Source organism: Cibotium barometz, chromosome 11 (genome assembly GCF_041138505.1).
Source record: "Cibotium barometz isolate CiBa-2024 chromosome 11, ASM4113850v1, whole genome shotgun sequence".
In the NCBI taxonomy this organism is placed as follows: Eukaryota; Viridiplantae; Streptophyta; class Polypodiopsida; order Cyatheales; family Cibotiaceae; genus Cibotium; species Cibotium barometz.
The window spans coordinates 14,100,688-14,121,982 of record NC_141056.1 but is presented as its reverse complement, the minus strand read 5'-3'; the positions used below and the strand labels follow the sequence as shown (position 1 = coordinate 14,121,982).

Below are 21,295 nucleotides of genomic sequence, written 5' to 3'. Positions count from 1 at the left end.
TACACATGGGAGCATACTTTTCCTCGTCTCTCCCGCAGATCCATGCGAGGAAACCAGCCCTCATGAGGGTACTGTCGTGTACAACCTCCATGCCTTGGGTTCTATCTTGTCAGATCCAAGCTCTGATACCAATGTAAGGTCTCCACTAGACCGTGCCCTTGGATAATCTGACATAGAACCACTATGGATCAAGTTAGGGGACATACCTGAGAAACCATAGCAAGGTTTCCATAGGCTTGAATGTTGAACATGTCGCGTGACCGTGATAGACTATGGCTAGCAACTCACCACCCAACCATAGGTTTGGTACCCGAACCACCCCCGAGCCGGAGGTCAGATTGCCGCGAGCCTGCTAGTCACCGATGATCCAAACCTGACATTCCATACCACCAAGCTGTAGCCACCCGTTGACAGCTCCATGACCATGAGATCTTGCACCCTCCAATCTAGACCTTTTCTTGCTAGCGTCCTTAGCCCATGTGTGAACCCGCCAGGTCCCCACGCCCTTGGACGTAACATCAAGTTTTCCCATAAACCCTTTACGTCATCCGGATAGCCACTAGGCAGTCTTGTGGTGATGGTCATAATCCAAGATGCCTAGGCCGAGGTTTTTGGCTTATAGACAGCCAGTAGAACATGGTGGTATCTTTCAATCTTGACTTTGCATGGATTAGATTGACCCTCTAGTTGACCTAAGGTTTGATCTTCGTGTTTAGAGTCTAATTTAGCTACATCAAGGTTGGGTTGTAGGGGGGAAAGTTGGTCTGATCATGTTGAACGAGGGTTTTATGTGGGGTGTGCTCTGGTGGTATAGGCGCCAGAGTGTATTCCCGGTGCATCAGCCCCAATCATGGAATACCAGGAACATGGAATATGAGAGGAGCATCAGCCCCCAATAGATGGTATACCACTCTCCAAAATATCAAGCATGGGGCTAATGAGTATGGCTGAGAGGTCTCCCTGACCTATATCATGTGGAAAGGTAGCTCGATGGCGGTGGAGCATGTCCTGGTTTGGAGATGATGAGGGGATCGTGGTCGACGTCTGGGGGGCCGGGGGCATCGGGCACGTTGGAATGTGGATTCCCGGTCCGAGGTAACTCCTCTTGGGCGAGGTGGGTCCACAAGATCCACTGGATGGTTTGCCTTGCACTTTCTTTTTGCCACGTGTGGGGTTACTCCACCCATTTGTCACACTTAACCTCAGTACATCACAAAGTGCAACCGGCATACATACTAGCTTGCAGTGTAAACCACAATTTCAAAAGATTACAAATGGAAAGAAAAGAAAAAGCTAGTAACACGAGCAAAAGATATCTAAGCTAGTAGAAAGTTGGTGTAATGTGTGAGGTTAGGGCTGATTTAAACTGACATGGACATGCGTGGTGCCACTATAAGGGAGAAAGTGAAGTAGGGATTATTAAGGTGTGTAAGGCCCATTTTTTTCATAATAATCTCAAAACAGTGTTGCTTTGGGTTCATGGTTTCGTCTAACTTTCTCATAATGCTGTGCATCCACTTCAAACAGCCTATCCTATGTCGGAGGCTAGCAGAAGTGAAGCCAGACTTGATACCGGTTTTACCTTTTTTTCAAGCCATTCTTCCAGGTATGATGTAGTAAAGGTATATCACTCTCATAGTTTAAGAACTATGATCATACGCAAGCCTGTTGGCTGCTGCTGAGCTTCTTGATCTTGTTTACAACTGTTTGTTTCCACCACAAATTATCAAAGCTATCTCTTGTATTTTAACCAGCACTTCGTCCTGCATCAATTGGCATCATGGACCAGCCAGATGAAAGCTTTATGCCTTGGCAAGCTCCACTAGTTCAACGTGCCTTTTCTCAGGTCATAAACTGCCCTTTTTAAGTGCCATCTCCATAGCTAACACTAGCTTGCTTGCAGAGAACATCCGGGTTCTTGTCTGTCTGTCAAGCTTATCTTGACCTCAACAGTGTAACTGAATGGAACTATGGTTGTGATGATCATTTGTTCTTTCCATAGGTTGTCTCCTTGGCTACTACATCATCTTACCGGCCTCTACTTGATGGGTGCGCTGGCTATCTGTCATCATTCTCACTTGCTCATGTATGCTTAGTTTACAGATGCTTTGCAGCTGTGCAGTCAAAGCCTATGGTTCAGCTTGGTTTGGAAGGTTTTCCTTTGATTTGGTTGGTTGCAATGCAGGAGAAGGCTGCCTGTATCATCATTGACCTGTGCTCTGGGCCACTTGCTCCATGGCTGCCAATGGTGGTTGCCAAGGTTTGAAGATGCCAGCTAAAGCCTTGATTTGGCTTTCCATCAATGGTGTTTTCAATGATCTAACCCATGATATGAAGCAGGTGGATCTCGCCTTCGAACTTGTGGAGGGGATTTTGGGATTTATTCAGGTTGGGATTTGTGGTTTTCTTATACAAACGTTGGCTCCTTTTTCTCTACCAGTTTCTAGCTTTAGTCTTTAAGTTTTCCTGCAGCACTCACACACGCGTGTCTGAATGTGGTCAGAACAACCTTGGCAAGGATTTTTCACACTTGTGGCTACACTACTGGGTCTATCTAGCATGCATTTTTTCCACTCCTTGAATACGCTTCTGGGTGACCTTTTTGCAGGTGGTTGACAAAGAGACTGCCCGTGCACGTGCTGCCTTGGTCTATGTTATGATAGGTCTTTCAGGACACATGGATGAGTCTATAACAATGTATAAGGTATAGTTCTCATCTGTTCTGTGGTGCTGTATGAAACTTTCAGAAGATCAGGAGTACCTTCATCAAATGTATGTTGTCTAACTTCTCGTGTCGTTTGCAGGCTGCAAAGCACAACTTGATTTTTGTCATAGAGATGCTGGAGCCATTCCTAACACCTGCAATAACTCCTATTAAAAATACGATTGCGTTTGGTGATGTTTCAGCAGTGCTAACAGAGAAACAGGAGTATACTTGCTCATTGGCACTGGACATCCTAAGAGCAACCATAAAAAAGCGGGCCGTTCTTCCAGCCCTTGAAAACGAATGGAGGAAAGGCCATGTTAAGCCAAGGTTCTGTACATGTTGTAACTGTCCCATACATCCTTAACAATAGCTTGGTCATGTTCATCATTTTTTTTCCGGGGTGGTGCATGCATGAGGCCGTCAGACTGCACACACTAAAAGAGACAGAGAGAAAGAAAGTTTCTGTACATGTTGTAACTGTCCCATACATCCTTAACAATAGCTTGGTCATGTTCATCATTTTTTTTCCGGGGTGGGGCATGTGTGCATGAGTGCACGAGAGAGAGAGAAATGAAATGAAATGAAATGATATATTAACGTCTTCAGAAGGCCAACATGACCTATGAGACCAAAAAGGTTACAACAATTGGTGGATCTGATACAATGTCTGTGTAAGAAAAGCTAAAAACAACTAAACAACTAACTGAAACTGAAACAACTATGAGGATATCCGCTATCGACCGATGAGAGACATCTTTGGATAGTGATGTGTATGATACTTACCTTTGTTGCTAGAGTTTTCCTCCCAGATGTTATCCAGAGAGAGAGAGAGAGAGAGAGAGAGAGAGAGAGAGAGAGAGAGAGAGAGAGAGAGAAATGAAATGAAATGATATATTAACGTCTTCAAAAGGCCAAAATGACCTATGAGACCAAAAAGGTTACAACAATTGGTGGATCTGATACAATGTCTGCGTAAGAAGCTAAAACAACTAAACAACTAACTGAAACTGAAACAACAACTATGAGGAAAAGTAAGGTACTAGGAGCTCCTAATGGATAACATCTGGGAAGGAAAACTCCAGCAACAAAGGTAAGCATCATATACATCACTATCCAAAGATGTCTCTCATCGGTCAATGGCGGATATCCTTAATGTCCTCCATGGTGAGTACTCTGACTGGACGTCTCCCACGCCGTGCTAGTATGGTCCTGATCCTCTGTTGTAGTCTCCGCCGGTGTCGAGATGGGCCTCTCATCTTGGGGCGCCTGGACCGCCCTAGCTCTATAGCGCGATCAATCAGTGTACCTCTGGTGCGGCTATACTCTGGGGCTAGCTGCAATGCCTGCTGGCCTGACTGCTCAATCTTTGGTTGAAAGAAGTCTGTGCCTCTGTAGGTGTCTCTCCCTCTCTGATCCCCTCCCTCTCAAGAGACCCTCTCTATGTCTACGCAGCTCTAGCAAGTATAATCCGAGGCATCTCTGATCCTGGTATCTCATTACTCTGGAAAGTGGTCCGAAACCCTCTCTGAACAGGCAGTGAAAATGGCCTCGTATCTCATAATTTACTGGACAGTGACATATGTAATGTAACTCTATCTCTGGCTCCATCTGGCACAACTGACAAATCCTGGCCTCAGCTGGTACTCCTTTGAATCTGCCAGTCTCAATCTCTAGCTGGTGTGAGGATGTGCGCATCTGACCAATAGCACACCGTACCCCATGAGAAAGATGAGTATCCATGTAGTTGGGTCTAATCACAAACCCATCCTCCGTGAGCTGGAGAAGATGATCTCTATAGAAAGCCATCTTCGTACCAAGCTCGTGTGTCGGCTGTATCCATGTCCTCCTAGTGTCAGCTGAGTCAAGTCTTGCCTGATAAGTCTGGTAATCTCTGCCCGTGTGAGAGAGAGGGAGGGTGCATCCAGGGAGTACTGAAATGGAGGTAGCCTGTCCATACTAAAGCCATGCAGTTGGAACCAAGCTGTCATCTGTGCATACCAACATGATCCGTCTCCATGTGATGCCAACTGTCGTGAAGACTCCAGGGCTAAGCGAGCATATCTGTCTCTAGGGAGAGCCCAAGTGCTATGTATAAAGGAGAGTGATCGAGTGAGTGCCTCTACTACCAATGGGAGGGCAGCCATCTCTGCACGGATAATATCATGTGGTACGGAGGCCTTGGCCCTAATCATCCGAGAAATCATAGAAACCAAGGGCCTCTCCATACATCTCCATCCATCAGTGCTACTAGCTCGGCTGTGGTGATCCACTGAGGGTCCCCATATCTCCACTCTATACAGCATGGCTGAAGTGACCAAAGTGTCAAAGAGCCAGAGCTTTGTTCGAGGTTCCTAAAGCTGAACCTGCGAACACATCCTCTCTAGTCTCCCCAATGCTGCATAAGCTCTGGTCAATCTGGTCTCCGCTGCTCTCCTCAAGGAAAATAGTGGGCCACTAAAAAACCACACCAAGGTAAGTGTATGCATCTGTATACTCCACTGTCTCCTGACCATATGTAAAGGTGGGTGCTGACCTCCTAACCCACTGTGCTGTGGTGTTAAACACCTTCACCTTGGTTTTACCAAGGTTAATAGACAATCCACTGTCCTGTGCAAACGTGTGCAATGCATCCAAATGACGCTGCATCCCCTTTGGAGAATCTGAGATCAACACAATATCATCAACATACAATAACAGTGGAATCCATGTCCCTGCTAGCTGTGCTCCTCTGTCACCCTCCCGCTCTACATAGTCCGAAACCTCATCCACATACATCCCGAATAAGGTGGGAGAAAGGGGGCAGCCCTGTTTCACCCCAATAGTGGAGTGAACCATCTCAAATATACCCTGAGTAGTACGTACCTGCCCCACAACTGTCGTGTATAAAGCCATGATTCCCCAAATCAGCTCTGTGGGCACTCCCATCTCCTGTAGTCTGTGCATCAGTCTGGCTCTCGGTACCGTGTCAAAAGCTTTGCGGAAATCCACAAAGCAACAATAAATCCTCCTGCCATATGATCTGCCCTCCTCAATAATAGCTTTGAGTGTCAAGATATGGTCAAGAGTGGAGAAACCTCTCCTGAACCTTGCCTGCCCTGATGCACGTATGCCCTCTCTCTGTGCCCATCTACTCAACTCCTGCTCAAGAATAGATGCATATAATCTAGCCAATGTGTGACCAATCATGGTGGTACGATAATTCCCAGGAAGCATGGGATCCCCTGACTTGAAGATAGGCACAATCGTGGACATATTCCAAGTCTTAGGAAAACCCTCACACATGGCTCGATTAAACATCATAGCAATGAGCTCTGCAAGCATATCTCTGGCATGAATAAAGTGCTCTGCTACCAAACCATCATGATCATATGCTCTCCCAGTCCTCATCCTATCAATAGCTTTCCTTACCTCAGCAGTAAAGAAAGCACATGTCTCTGGGCATGGCTCCGATGGGTCTGGCAGGGGTGGCTGTCCTGGTGCTGTGTACAGGGATGTTGTATACTCACCCCAAATCTCTGCGGAGGTAATGGCTGGTGATGATGAATGCTCATGGAATAGTCTCCATGCCTCGCCTGAGTCCTGACTCATAAATAACTGATACAAATCCCTCTCTAATTGAGCAAGATAAGCCCTCTTCTTTCGTCGCACTAGGCACCGGAAGGTAATCCGTGACTGTCTGTGAGTGGTAACACCCATGAGCACCTCTCTGTAATCTGATCCTCATCTCTCTGCACTCCTCATCATACCAGCTGTTCTGGGGCATGTTCCCATATCGTCTCCGTGTAGGCTGACTATGGGGATATGCCTCTGATGCTGCAGCATGAAGCGTCTCTATCAATATCTGAGTGAGCTCATCTAATGGCCGTCCCGGCTCCTTGGCACATAAGCGTCTGTATATCTCATCCGTGTACACGGTGTCAGTCTCCCTCGTAAAGGTATAACGAGTGTGTGTGAAGACCTGTCCCAATGGAGCTGTGCTGAACTGAAATGTGAGAGTGAAGGACAAGATAGCATGATCCACTGCTACTCCAACCGGCCTAGTGCCTACCATAAAATCCTAAAAAGAGGGAATGAGACTGGGCTGAGCCATAACATAGTCCACTGTACTAGCACCATGCCGATGTGGAAAGCAAGTGAAACCACCTTGCTGGGAATCTTTGTAGGCCATTCAAGATGGCCAATCCATGTGCAGTCCCCATGTCTATCAAATACCGCCCATACTCAGTGTGTTCCTCATCCTGTGAGAGTCTAGATAGGCCCATATCCCTAACATCAAGCTCCCTCAACATCTCCTCTGAGGTATCATAAAATACTGTTTGGTTATGGGCGGTCCTGGCATTGAAGTCTCCCAGGAGAATGATGTCACCATCCCTGGTGGAGAACTCCCAAATGTCATCATCCAAAATAGAAAAGGGAGACTGCCCTCTAGGTGATGCATACACTGATGTACTAGGAGCAAAATAGCATATAGCAATGTAGAGATATCTGCCCGTCTCTGCCCTCAGTCTAACCCACATGTACCTAGCCTGCTCATCTATGCGGACTATATGTATCAGTGGCTGCACATCCTCTCTAAACAATACTGCCACTCCTCCTGAGCGCCGTCCTCTATGCTCTGAACGAGTCTCCTGTCTACAAGCTGTCTCCCATCGGTATCCACTAACATGTGGCATGGACTGTCCAGGAGCGTGATGCGTCTCAGAGTAGAAGATGATGTCCCTCCCAGTGAAACTATCCTCAAAAGCCCCTACACAAGGCGTAGAGATCCATTACAATTCCAAGTAGCAACTTTGAGTGTAGTCCCATAGGTCTCGCGCCGTCATGAAGAGCGCCTCTCCACAATCACCACTCTACAATCTCTATAGAAGGCCACTTTCCCTTTCTCTCGAGCTGCCCTTATCTCGGGCATAACTTCTTTCATGTGGGCAAGCTACGAGAGTGTGAGGTCATCTCCAAGAAATATTCCCGTCTTCTTGAGTGTAGGACGTCTCTTCAAGAAGTCCTTCTTCGCTTCCATGGAGGGGAAACGAATGATAAGTGCTCTTTCCTTAGAAGATTCGCCACTACCTTCTCTCTTCTTTCCCACTCTCCATGCCTTTGTGTGCGTGGCTTCAATGCCCATCATATAGAAGAGCTCCTTGGTTTCCCCTTCCGCATCATCACGGTCTTTTAGACCGGACACTCGTACATGTAAGGCCCGGGTCTTCCTCCTTTGCTCCTCTTCAAGGGTCATGTTGATGATGGTGGGAGTGGGGATGGGTGGCGATTCTTTACCTTTCCCTTTCTTGGCGACCTCGATCCATTTCTCCGCCTCGTCCATCTTCTTTTGTGTCTTTGTGATCACCTCCACCCATGAAGATGTCTTCTCTTTATGTTGCTCCTCCTCCTCTCGAATGATCCTCATTTGTTCCTTGATGGTATTCAGCTCTTCAATCAAGGAGGGCTGAAATTTTCCATCCTCAAGCTTGCCTTGTGAAGTGGCTTCCAACTTCTTTTTAAGGGTTGAGGTTTCAGGCGCTTGACTTTTAGCATGCAATTTGGCCTCCACTAGTTCCTCCTTTAGGGCTGAAATCTCAGCCTCTTGCTTGTTCTCTCTTGAGCTCTTGGATTTTGTCAAATCCCTTCTCGAGTTTGGAGAGGCGGTTTATGATTGCGGTAATGGAAGAGTCGACCATCTTCTTGTTTTCTTTGATAATTGTGCTGAGCTTGTCCTCCACCTTCACGAGCTCCTCTTTAACTCCGGTCTTGGCCATGACTTTTTGCAGTACTTCCCACAGCCAATGGACTGGAATTTAATCCACGACACCTGCGCGCAGCGCGAAACAACAGCAAGAGGGGGGTCAAGCCATGTAGAGAAAAGTTTCAGCAGTAGGGCAATGGCGGGGCTGCGTGTGCAGGCGGGAGCAGGAGAATGCACAGGTGGTGTCAGGTGTGTGGGCGGGAGCAGGAGGTGCAGCAAAAAAGGGAGGGGGGGGTAAAACAGGCAGAGGGGTAGCGAGCAGAGGGGGGAGGCGGGGGCTCACATGACAAGGGGAAGGTAGACAAGAGAGGGGGGGGCGGTGGGGGGGGAGGCGGGGGCTGAGAGAACATGCGCGAGAGAGAGAGAGGAGAGGAGGCGAGGGGCTGGCGGGCAGGAGGAGGGGGAGCGCAGGGGCTGGCAGGCAGAGACGGCAGGAGGCGCAGCAAAGTGGGGGGGGGTGTGTAGCGGGCAGAGAGAGGTTGAGCAAAGAAAGGTTGAGCAGAGAGAGAGAGAGAGAGAGAGAGAGAGAGAGAGAGATGAAATGTCATATTAACGTCTTAAAAAGGCCAGAATGACCTATGAGACAAAAGTTACAATCAAAGGTCCGATACAAGCTATCTGTGGAACGAGAGAGAGAGAAATGAAATGTTATATTAACGTCTTCAAAAGGCCAAAGTGACCTATGAGACCAAAGTTACAACCATGTGACGTCTGATACACTGTCTTGAAAAGAAAAGAAAGAACTGAAGGTAAGTATCTAGCCCTGCAATACATCAGTCGGGAGCATCCAGAAGCAGCAACTAGGCGAAAATGACCTACGAGACCAAAAGGTTACATCATGTCCATAAATACATCATCATGGGTCTTGAAAATAACAATCAAAGAAAATAATAAGAGCTGAAATCGACAAATCTGATCCCAAAACAAAACGTGTCCAGCTCTCATATCACCCTAAAATATCCCGCATAGGACGGTGCAACATGGCACCCAATGTAGTAAAGCGAGGCCGGCGGGAGAGTCTTGTGGTGGTGGGAGATGATGACTCTGATCCTCCTGTAGTGAGCGGGCGTGGGCGGAGATCACGAGGTCGAGGGCGTCGGGCTCTACATATCTCAATGGCTCTGTCTAGTGTCACTCCTCTCGGCCGAACTTTGGCATCAGCCTGCAGGTCGGGTGTAGTGGGTGAATCTGCCCTCATCACTCTGGTCTGGAACAAGTTGGTTAGAGCTCTCTGTATTGGTCCTCTGACGGGTTCTGTTGGTCTATGCCGCAAAAGATACTCTGTATGTGTGTGAACCTCCAGGAGGAAAAGTCCCAAGCATCTCTGGTATGGGAAATCCATGATCCTGGAAAGTGGTCCAAATCCTCGGGCTTACCAAAAGTATAAAATACCATTTGGTATGTACAAAGGTATAAGGCCTCAGCCTTACAAAAATATTAATGCCTAAATATGAAACCATAAAAGGTATTCACATGTCTTCCAAAATATCTTATAGTAGTCCCACACATGTTACACCTACGATCAACACATAATCCACCACTCAATTGTCGCCTACATCCAAAATAATATTAGTCAGTGCACACAACTAATTAAACACATTAATCATGATGACTATATCATACCAGCACACACATATGATTAAACACATTAATCCTAGTAAATGATATAAATAAAAGGTTCATCCAAATAAAATAATGGGTGTCCCCATAGAGGTTATGACTATCACACTTCTTGTCTTTGATCTATTGTTTGCCAGCCCTCCCCTGTATGTTATGCTCTCTCTCTCTCTCTCTCACACACACACACACACTTTTTTTTTTTTTGGTAAAACCAGTTGAAATTGCATTATATCATAAATGTACAAAGGGGTTTGACATAAAGAGGATGTCTAAATCCTAGAACTTAAAAACAGTAGTAAAAAAGTTCTATGCAAGAGACATGAAGATCACCCTCGTGACAGGCAGTCTCTCTCACACACACACACACACACACACACACACACACAATCTTAATCCCTTGTCAAACTAGTTGCATATTCCTGATGTGATAATTATGAGCATTTTTTAATATACCGTTGTCCAATGAGAGAGAGAGAGAGAGAGAGAGAGAGAGAGAGAGAGAGATTAAGCGTCCACTAAAGACCCAATGGGCCTATGAGACAAAAGTGGTACAATAATGTCCATGGCATATCTCATCATGGAATGGAAAAATAAAACAGAATGAAAACATAAATATAGCTATCTCACTGGGGTGATACAAAACTGTCCATGGAAACTCGTCATGGAAAACTAAGAACATAAAAACATGGGAGCAACATCAGCTCCGAGTAGATGGTATACCACTCTCCAAAATGTCAAGCATGAGGTTGACGAGTATGGCCGAGAGGTCTCTCTCAGCTATGTCACGTGGAAAGGTAGCTTGATGGCGGTGGAGCATGTCCTGGATCTGGAGCTGATGAGGTGATCATGGCCGACGGGGGGGGGGGGGGCGTCGGGCATGCTGGAGTGCAGAGGCTCGGTCTGAGGTAACTCCTCTCGGGTGAGGTAGGTCCAGAGCAGCTTGTGGAGGGTCCACAAGATCCACTATGTTGATTTTCTCCACCTCCTGGGTCTGGAAGAAACTGGTGATGGTTGGCTGCCGAGGGAGGGGTTGGGGTGGCTGGGGCCTGTGTCTCAAGAAGGTGTCCCTGTGTTTGCGGAGCTCAAGTAGGAAGAGGCCCAGGCAACGTTGGTCCTGGAAGTCAATGAGAGAGAAAGACATTAACGACTTCAAATGGCCAAAGTGACCTATGAGACCAAAATAATTACATCGAGCCCATGTGATACAATGTCTGAGTTACATAAAAAATGTATATGCTAGGAACTAAAAATGAAAAGCTAAAGCTGGTACTAGAATTTAGAGCGTATTCACCCTCTTCCTAATATAGCCCTCATCGGGAGCTGTTGCATGTTGCTCAGCGGGGGAGAGAAAGAAAGAAAGAAAGATATATTAACGTCTACGAGAGGCCAAAGTCGGCCTATGAGACAAAAAATAATACAACTGTGTTCTTCCGGTCATCGGAAGAAAAGAAACAAAAGAAAAAGTGTGCATGTGTCTGGATACAACTGTGAATCATCATGGATCGGTGGAGCCCATATACAAACAATATAAGGGTGGGGATGTGGATGGAGTGCTAAGGCAAGATGCATCTCTATATGCTGAAGGGGTAGTACAAGCATGCTATGCAGATCTATGTCTAACTCCATCCAGTGCCATAAGAGGGATATAAGATATCATACATCGCCGATGCTGAGGCTGTGAATGGCATGAACATGTACCCTGAGTCTGAATGAAAGCGAGCTAGCCTCTCGTGTGTCTCCATCTGGTGTCTCATTCGGATAGCTGCTATCTCTCGGTGACGGAGTCGGGGTGCTCTATGTCCAGTCTGTCTAGGTCTCCTCCTGGCTCTCAATTCCTCTGCTCTCTGTGCGGTCACCCCACGTGGTACATCAGCTGGCACTGGCATAGCTCTCTGGAAGAAATCTGTGAGCTGGGACTGTCTCCCACCCCTAGTGGGAGCGGGTGTCTGGAGGAGTCTCTCTCGAGAACTATGAAGCTCTAGTAGTAGTCTGCCAAGCTGTCGCTGGTCCGAGGCCTCCATCAAATGATGTAGTGAAGAGTGCTCCTCAAACAATCCTGCATATCTATCTCTGACCCCTGGTGGGCTCTACATCTACATACAAAGTGATCCTCAGTCTCCACCTCCTCGCGTCACAATCTGCATATCCGCTCAGCTCCGGGAACCCGTGCCGCTCTCCCAGCCTCTATCTCTAGCTGATGTGATGAGACTCGTAGCTGTCCAATAGCAACGCGAGAGCTGTGTGGCATGTATACATCCATGTACCGCGGTCGATGTATAAACCCATCCCCTGAGATGCTCATAAAGTGGTCTCTGTAATACAGCATCTTCGGTGGTAGTGGGCTCTCTGGTGCTGTCCATGTGAGAGAGAGAGAGAGAAAGAGAGAGAAAGAAAGACAGAAAGCTGTATTAACGTCTACTAGAGGCCGAACTCGACCTATGAGACAAATCAATGTACAACTGTCAATGTCTTCTGGAGAGAGAGAGAGAGAGAGAGAGAGATCCGATACCGCTCAAGTATGTCCTGGATCTGGAACTGCTGTGTTGAGGGTCTACACCTGGGTGGGCGTGGATGTCAATCTGGCATGCTCTCTGAATAGTGACCCCTCGCGGAGGGGTGTTCTGGGTAAGGCGCTGGCGGGTCGGCCTGAGTTGGGGCTCCTCCTGCTCATGGGCACGACGTCTGGTCACCTCTGGGGTTGTTTGGGCAAAATACTATGTGAGGACTCTCTGTGATATGTCTTGTCCTGGTCTTTGTGCTGTGAATACTCCAGCATCTCTGTGGCGATGCATCTCCAGCAGAAATGGACCTAGGCAACGTTGATCCTCGTGATCCATCACCGTGGAGAGTGGGCCAAAGGTATCGGTCTTGAATCTCATAGTATATTGGGCATTTGCAGATATAGTGCTCCTTTGTCTCTACCTCCCTAGTGATACACATATGACAAATCCTCTGCTCCTCCTAGATGCCCTCATATCTATCCTCAACGAGTGTGATGAGACTCGAATCTGCCCAATTGCCATCCTCATGGCATGTGACATGTGTCTTTGTAGGTAGTGTGGCCGTTGTATGAATCCATTTGATGTGAGCTTGAGGAAATGCTCACTGTAGAACTGAGATTTGGTGGGCAACTCTCGAGGGTCTAGCCATGTAATACAGATGTCTAATTGAGCGAGGTCTGTGCGGATGAGACAGTTGATCTCCTGGTGCGTGAAAGTCAAGAGGGGGGCATCAAGGCTATATTGGAAAGGTGGTAGACCATCAATGCTTAGGGAGTGTGAGGCAAACCATCTCCTGGCGCGAGCATACCTTGAACAAACTGCTCCCTATGTCTCTAGTCTCATCAAGGACTATAGGGTTAATCTAGGGAGGCGGTCTCTCATAGTGGGTATACACTGTAAGTATATCAATGTCTGGAAAAGGGCATCCACTACGAAGGGGGCAGGTCCAAACTCTGCTCTGATGATCTCATGGGGTACCAATGCTTTGCTCTGGATCATCGTGGACAACGTCAAGATCTGCATCCTCTCTAAATTTTTCCAATCTTTTTGCCCTAAATCTGGTCCCCAAAAAGGTATCCCATAAGAAAGTGCGGGAGTGACCAAAGGATCAAAGACTCACATCTTTGTGCTTGGTTCCTGGAAGTGGGCCTGGAAACATTGCCTCTTCGAGCCTAGCCAAAGCTGCATGCCCTTGTGCCATCCGTGTCTGTGCTGCTGGCCTCATTGTGAAGATCGGTCCTGAGAAAGTAATGCCCAGATATAGGTATCAGAGACTATCTCCACCACTCTGCCACCATATGTAAACCGACTTCTCTTTGCTGCTGCCCTAGATGTGTTGAAAATCACGACTTTGGTTTTTCCCAGGTTCACCTTGAGGTCATGCTCATTACAGAAAGCCCACAAAGCATCCAACTGTCTTTGCAGTGCCTCCTTTGAATCTAAAATTAGGACAATGTCATCCCCATAGAGGAGGATGGGTACTGGTGTATCAGCCAGTGTAGATCCAGCACCTCCCAATCTTTCAATGAAGTTCTCAATCTCATCAACAGAGTGCAAAGAGGTGAGAAAGAAAGAAAGTTATATTAACGTCTACGGAAGACCCTAAGGGCCTATGAGACCAAAAGTAATACAATGGTACCATGGATATACTAAGCCATTTCATGGAAAACTGAAAGAAAAAGAAAAATGAAAACATCTGATAGTACATGTGATCAACAGATATCCCGTGTAGAGTGAGATATGCTCTGATCAGCTAATGACGATACCCGCCTCGGCCAGAACCGATCTGATGGTGGAGTGAATGTCAGGCCTTTGTGATGGGAGCGTGTCATGTCGGTGGAGAACCTCACGAATCTATCTCTGTGTGGTGGAGGGACATGATGCTCTGGGTCAGGGATGTCTGGCTCGCAGAATGGATCGAGTTCTCTCGCTAAGAACTCCTCTGGGGCGTGGGTACAGGTGGTGGGTTCTGATGTCATAGTAGAGGAACCGTTGTGGGGAGTGGATTCCGATGTGGATGTGTGTACCACAAAGAAATCTGTGATGGCTCTCAACATGCTGCCTCAACACTACATCCGTGTGTCGTCTGAGCTCTATCAAGTACATGCCCAAGCATCTCTGATCCTCAAGCTGTATCACTTGTGTGAGTGGTCCGAATCCCTCTTGGAAGAGGCAGTGGAATCTCCCCCCGTATCTTATAGTAAGCCGGGCAACTGAACATATAATGGGCCTCATCCTCTACTGCTCCTTTGATGCATACTATGCATGTCCTCTCCTCATGTGGGATATCCTCAGCGCTACCAGTTTCTACTCTGAGGCGGTGGGAGGATACCCTGAGCTGGCCAATCGTGATACACACAGCATGTGACACGTTGTCGTGACGTGGGCGGTGTCGCTGGGAAAGCGCGAGGCTTCTGGCTGTGAGAGTAGCTTCCAAATCCCTTACAATCCAACTAATGTGTTTTGTAACCCTCGTACCTTAAACCTTCATTCCAAGAAAAGTCCCAACAGCCTTCAAACAGTCAACATGCTCATCCACAACTGATACCATGTAATATAGATTCATCCAAAACAACACTCAAACATCATAGAAATATCATTGTGTATCACCATCACCCATTTATCATATGTTCAAACCAAATCCTCAGTCATCTTTGCACTTGCTAAAAAAGATGTCTCAACAACCCTGAGACAGGGGACTCTTACACGAGAAGAACAAAAACATAGACATGAAAGTGAACATCCACAAGTGGACTCAAGAAAGTAGAACCTCAAACTTGCATCCTCATCATATCAGATACAATCTTCATTGAACCTGGAGCTTCATCTCTTGAGCTAAGCAAGTCCTCTTTGTTCAAAGCTCCAATCCTCAATGATGTAATCTATGGCTTTTGTCTTTGGCTTTGGGATAGCGCTACTGTCTGCCAATGCACCTGTCCCATCCCCACCTCTTCTTTTTGCTTGCTGTGCGATTGGCTGGCCCGTCTTCGCTCCTTGCTTTGGATGCACCTTGACGTGCTGTGTAGGCTCCACTCTCAGCCCCGCCTTCTCTCTGCTTTACGATGGCCGCCTCTCCTCTTTGCTACAGCAAGCGCCCGGCTTCACAGCATCCAAGAGCCCCCCCAGTACGTCTGCACCTGAGAACCCCCACACTCTCCTTTCTGCAGCGCCTTAACCAGGCCCTGGCTGGTCAATGTTTCTTTCCTTCCTACGTCGTGCCTTAGCTTGTGTGCCAAGAGCCGTATCCCACCTTGCCTTCTCTTTGCTTTTTCTCTGTGTTAGTCTTCCTACACCCCGGAAGTTTCCCTGTGCGCATCCAGCAGCCCCCTCCGAAACGGCCCTATCATGCTCACCTCTGCACTCGCCCCAGAGGTTTCACTTCAGGCGGCTACCTGCTACGTCAAAGAGCTCTCCCTTTTCTGCATGCCTGTGGCTGCGCACGTCACCCAGAGTTTCCCTCCTCTAAGCGGCTCACTTCTTCACTTGACTGAAACTTTAGGAGGCGTATCAATAGAAGCAGCCTGATTTCTTCAGTAATTCGAAACCCTGCATGGCATGAACAGAAGCCGCCTCACTGATTTTATTCTCCCTGGTTAGTTGGCGCCTCTGGTCTTTTTTTTCTCTGCAGACCCCCACACCAAAAAACACGCAGCTCTCCAGTCCGTCGGCTTCCCCCGTCTCTTTTCGGCTGCCCCCGACTCCTCGTGATTCGCCAGCTACTAGACTCCTTTCGAAGATGCGCTGGCAGCCCTCTCCAAGCTCCACGCCCTTACTGCCAGCTGGCCACGTTTATCCTTTTATTTATTTTATTTTGGAAAAGAAAGGCCACCATATCTTCTTTTCACACCATGTCAAGGCATATTGGCCTCATCATCTTTAATTGCCCATGCCTCATGCCTTCAAATACTGACTCACGAGTGCCCATTGTGTTTGGACGCGCCCACAAATTCAGACGACGGAGCAGCTGAAACCATCCCCAGCTGACCTCTCACCGGACAGGCTTGTAACAAGCTCAGCACCAAACCATTTCACCTGTACACCTGGCGACGCCCTCAAAAGCAAAACCCTCCACACGCCATACATCCCATATGTACACAGGCACTTAATCCCATGCATCTGGATTTGCATTTAATAGCCTCACATGCATGGTTTCACACCATAGACGTGCTGTGGCACGACATCCACCCCCTCTAAACCTGCACATCCTCTGGTATGTGCCACACAGGTCCTGTATCTTAGTAATCACATCTGAATGGTTCTGCTTTCCCACCTGGATCAAATACCAACCGCTTTTGGCATATGTGCCATATCCTTTGCTCATATGAAACCCTATCCTCACTTAGATTCCCTGCATATGCATGATTACCCTCATCATTCAAAGTGGGATGCTCTTCTAAATGATTTGCTTCAAAATTTTCCTCAGGCCATGTTTGAAGCCTTTGCACCACATATTGTATGGCCACACCAAGTAACAACTGCATTAACAGCATGGAACACACACTTGGTAACATCCCATCCAAATCTACCGTGCCTGGATGCAGCTCACCCACTGACAAACATTCATTCTTCACATCCAAAGACGGAAAAGCATCAATACATACAAAGTTCAACAAGGCATCATCGAGAATAGCCTCCAGATCTGAATCAATCTCATCACAATCATTTGGCTTACATAACACCTGCACATCCTCACTTGCAACCAACAGTTGACTAGCATCAAGCATAGAAGAGCCCAAAGCTGATGGGGATCTATTATATTCCATAAAATCATCCAATGCATCATCTAAGATAGCATCCAATCCAGGATCAATCGCATTGAAACCATTATCATCTTGCAATCCCACATGTTGATTATCATGAACATTCATACCCCCATAGCTATATCCATTTGGTTGCTCATATGCAGCCTCTTGAGGCTCTGTGACCACACTTTGCATATCCTGCATGTTATCTCCCAGTATTTCTTGATACTTGTCTGCAGATGGGCTTAGAATTATAGGTCCCTCACCCAAGTACCCTTGAATCTGTATGTCATTGAACCCTGTATGATTCAAAAAGACAGATTCAATTTCCCTCTCCAAATCATCATCATAAACAGGCTTCCAAGCTCGAGATTGTTGCTCACAAATGTGGTTGCAAGGTAACCCTGACACTGATGACATAGCATCACCCTGTTTATTGTTGGAACACCCTGTTAGCATTCCAGAATAACCCAAATCCAAAGAACCTTGGCAACCAGCTTCAGAAGCAACATCACTGTTGGAATCACCCATATCACTCACCCCCTCTAAATCAATCACACATACTTGTGGCCCGTCTGCATATTCATGTACATCATCCTGCTTATAAGCATCATAACCAGATAAGAATGCAGTAATGATAGCATCTTCTTCATGTCTTAGATCTTCAAACTCTGCAATCATGCTTTCAGCAAGAAGCATTGGTTCCTGCTGTTCTTCACACATATGATACGACACCTGAGGAATACCCTTCAAATGAGCACTTTCGTCATGAGAATCCTCAAGTTTACACAGCTTACATGCTTCACAGTCCTCTTCCTCGTGTACTGGGTCTTGAGCACCTGTCCTGAAGCTCTCTGAATCAAGTGTCTCCTCAAGCATAGGCATACACACATCATTTGGTATGATCATAGGACCCTGTATGTCTGCACCCTCAAACAAGGAAGACAGATTATACTTGCAGAGTTCACCCATTGCATCTTTATGAGGCTATAGCAAAGCATCCCTTTTGGCACTGTGAAGGCCTTGTTGCTCACTAATGGCTTTTTGCAGTCCCAATTTAGCATAAACAGCCTCCACAATCTCTGTATCAGCCTTGAATAGCAATTGATTGTCCTCCATAAGACATGCATCGACAACCGCTTCTAAATTGGCTCGGATTGTTGCTGGAACACTATCACAGCTCACATTATACCTGGAACTCGCATAAATAAGTGCATCTGCAAAATCACTCCATCGTTTGGAGTGATACTCTGCTAGTTCCAGCACTTCATCTTTTAAATCAGGACTTACAAGGTATGCAAAAGATGCAATCATCATATTTTCTGGAACCCCTTGATTCTTCATCTCTGTCTCGTAACACCTTAGATAGCTTTCTGGATCGTAACCATCAAATATATTGACCCTGTCATACACCAATTGCACTGCAATTTCCACCGCTTCCTGAATTCGCTTTTCTTCTTCAATCTTCCTGAACCGCTCTTCAAGCTCTTTCATCTCTGCATATAAATGCTCCATTTTGCTAGCCATCTCTACGTACTCTCACCCCAGCGGTTTCACGTCGGGTTCACCAAAGCTGTCGTGACGTGGGCGGTGTCGTTGGGAAAGCGCGAGGCTTCTGGCTGTGAGAGTAGCTTCCAAATCCCTTACAATCCAACTAATGTGTTCTGTAACCCTCGTACCTTAAACCTTCATTCCAAGAAAAGTCCCAACAGCCTTCAAACAGTCAACATGCTCATCCACAACTGATACCATGTAATATAGATTCATCCAAAACAACACTCAAACATCATAGAAATATCATCGTGTATCACCATCATCCCATTTATCATATGTTCAAACCAAATCCTCAGTCATCTTTGCACTTGCTAAAAAGGATGTCTCAACAACCCTGAGACAGGGGACTCTTACACGAGAAGAACAAAAACATAGACATGAAAGTGAACATCCACAAGTGGACTCAAGAAAGTAGAACCTCAAACTTGCATCCTCATCATATCAGATACAATCTTCATTGAACCTGGAGCTTCATCTCTTGAGCTAAGCAAGTCCTCTTTGTTCAAAGCTCCAATCCTCAATGATGTAATCTATGGCTTTTGTCTTTGGCTTTGGGATAGCGCTACTGTCTGCCAATGCACCTGTCCCATCCCCACCTCTTCTTTTTGCTTGCTGTGCGATTGGCTGGCCCGTCTTCGCTCCTTGCTTTGGATGCACCTTGACGTGCTGTGTAGGCTCCACTCTCAGCCCCGCCTTCTCTCTGCTTTACGATGGCCGCCTCTCCTCTTTGCTACAGCAAGCGCCCGGCTTCACAGCATCCAAGAGCCCCCCCAGTACGTCTGCACCTGAGAACCCCCACACTCTCCTTTCTGCAGCGCCTTAACCAGGCCCTGGCTGGTCAATGTTTCTTTCCTTCCTACGTCGTGCCTTAGCTTGTGTGCCAAGAGCCGTATCCCACCTTGCCTTCTCTTTGCTTTTTCTCTGTGTTAGTCTTCCTACACCCCGGAAGTTTCCCTGTGCGCATCCAGCAGCCCCCTCCGAAACGGCCCTATCATGCTCACCTCTGCACTCGCCCCAGAGGTTTCACTTCAGGCGGCTACCTGCTACGTCAAAGAGCTCTCCCTTTTCTGCATGCCTGTGGCTGCGCACGTCACCCAGAGTTTCCCTCCTCTAAGCGGCTCACTTCTTCACTTGACTGAAACTTTAGGAGGCGTATCAATAGAAGCAGCCTGATTTCTTCAGTAATTCGAAACCCTGCATGGCATGAACAGAAGCCGCCTCACTGATTTTATTCTCCCTGGTTAGTTGGCGCCTCTGGTCTTTTTTTTCTCTGCAGACCCCCACACCAAAAAACACGCAGCTCTCCAGTCCGTCGGCTTCCCCCGTCTCTTTTCGGCTGCCCCCGACTCCTCGTGATTCGCCAGCTACTAGACTCCTTTCGAAGATGCGCTGGCAGCCCTCTCCAAGCTCCACGCCCTTACTGCCAGCTGGCCACGTTTATCCTTTTATTTATTTTATTTTGGAAAAGAAAGGCCACCATATCTTCTTTTCACACCATGTCAAGGCATATTGGCCTCATCATCTTTAATTGCCCATGCCTCATGCCTTCAAATACTGACTCACGAGTGCCCATTGTGTTTGGACGCGCCCACAAATTCAGACGACGGAGCAGCTGAAACCATCCCCAGCTGACCTCTCACCGGACAGGCTTGTAACAAGCTCAGCACCAAACCATTTCACCTGTACACCTGGCGACGCCCTCAAAAGCAAAACCCTCCACACGCCATACATCCCATATGTACACAGGCACTTAATCCCATGCATCTGGATTTGCATTTAATAGCCTCACATGCATGGTTTCACACCATAGACGTGCTGTGGCACGACAACGTGTATCTGTATGTATCTCGGGATCTCAAAGAATCCATCCTCGGAGAGTCTCAAGAAGTGATCTCTGTAGAACTCACACTTTTGACCAATCTTTGTCCATGTCTGGTGTATGTGTAGCCCGAGTAGATCAAACCGGATGATCCGGTTGATCTCCTGTCGTGAGAGATCAAGGTAGGGGGAATCCAGGCTATACTGAATCGGGGGGAGACGGTCCATTTGTATGCCATGTGCATGAAACCACTCGACTACCTCAGAGTATCATGCATGTGTCGGTAATGGTGGTGGCCGTGTCGCTGAGAAGGAGGGAAGTCTAGCTCGTCTCAATCGCTCTGTCTCGCGCTCCCATCACAGAGGCTTGACATTTACTCCACCATCAGATCGGTTCTGGCTGAGGCGGGTATCGTCATTAGCTGAACACAACATATCTCACTCTACACAGGATCATTTGTTGATCACATGTACTGTCAGATGTTTTCATTTTACTTTTTCTTTCAGATTTCGATGGCTCAGTATTTCCATGGTACCATTGTATTACTTTTGGTCTCATAGGCCCTTGGGGTCTTCCGTAGACGTTAATATAACTTTCTTTTCTTTCTCCCTC

The 21,295-nt window shown here is 47.2% G+C and overlaps 1 protein-coding gene across 10 annotated transcripts in view; it reads left to right on the top strand.

Annotated features, from left to right (window-relative positions):
* The window catches only part of LOC147633792 (uncharacterized), a 145,849-nt gene that overhangs the window by 28,178 nt on the left and 96,376 nt on the right, over positions 1–21,295 (top strand). For all 10 annotated transcript variants that reach the window (XR_015266926.1, XR_015266928.1, XR_015266929.1 and 7 more), the window contains exons 10-16: positions 1,528–1,606; positions 1,755–1,846; positions 2,003–2,086; positions 2,186–2,260; positions 2,341–2,388; positions 2,609–2,704; positions 2,805–3,034. Coding sequence is in view for 6 of the 10 variants with exons in the window: in XM_086804841.1 (XP_086660967.1) it covers positions 1,528–1,606; positions 1,755–1,846; positions 2,003–2,086; positions 2,186–2,260; positions 2,341–2,388; positions 2,609–2,704; positions 2,805–3,034 (704 nt within the window). In the remaining 4 variants the exon portion in view is untranslated. The remainder of the gene's footprint in view (positions 1–1,527; positions 1,607–1,754; positions 1,847–2,002; positions 2,087–2,185; positions 2,261–2,340; positions 2,389–2,608; positions 2,705–2,804; positions 3,035–21,295) is intronic.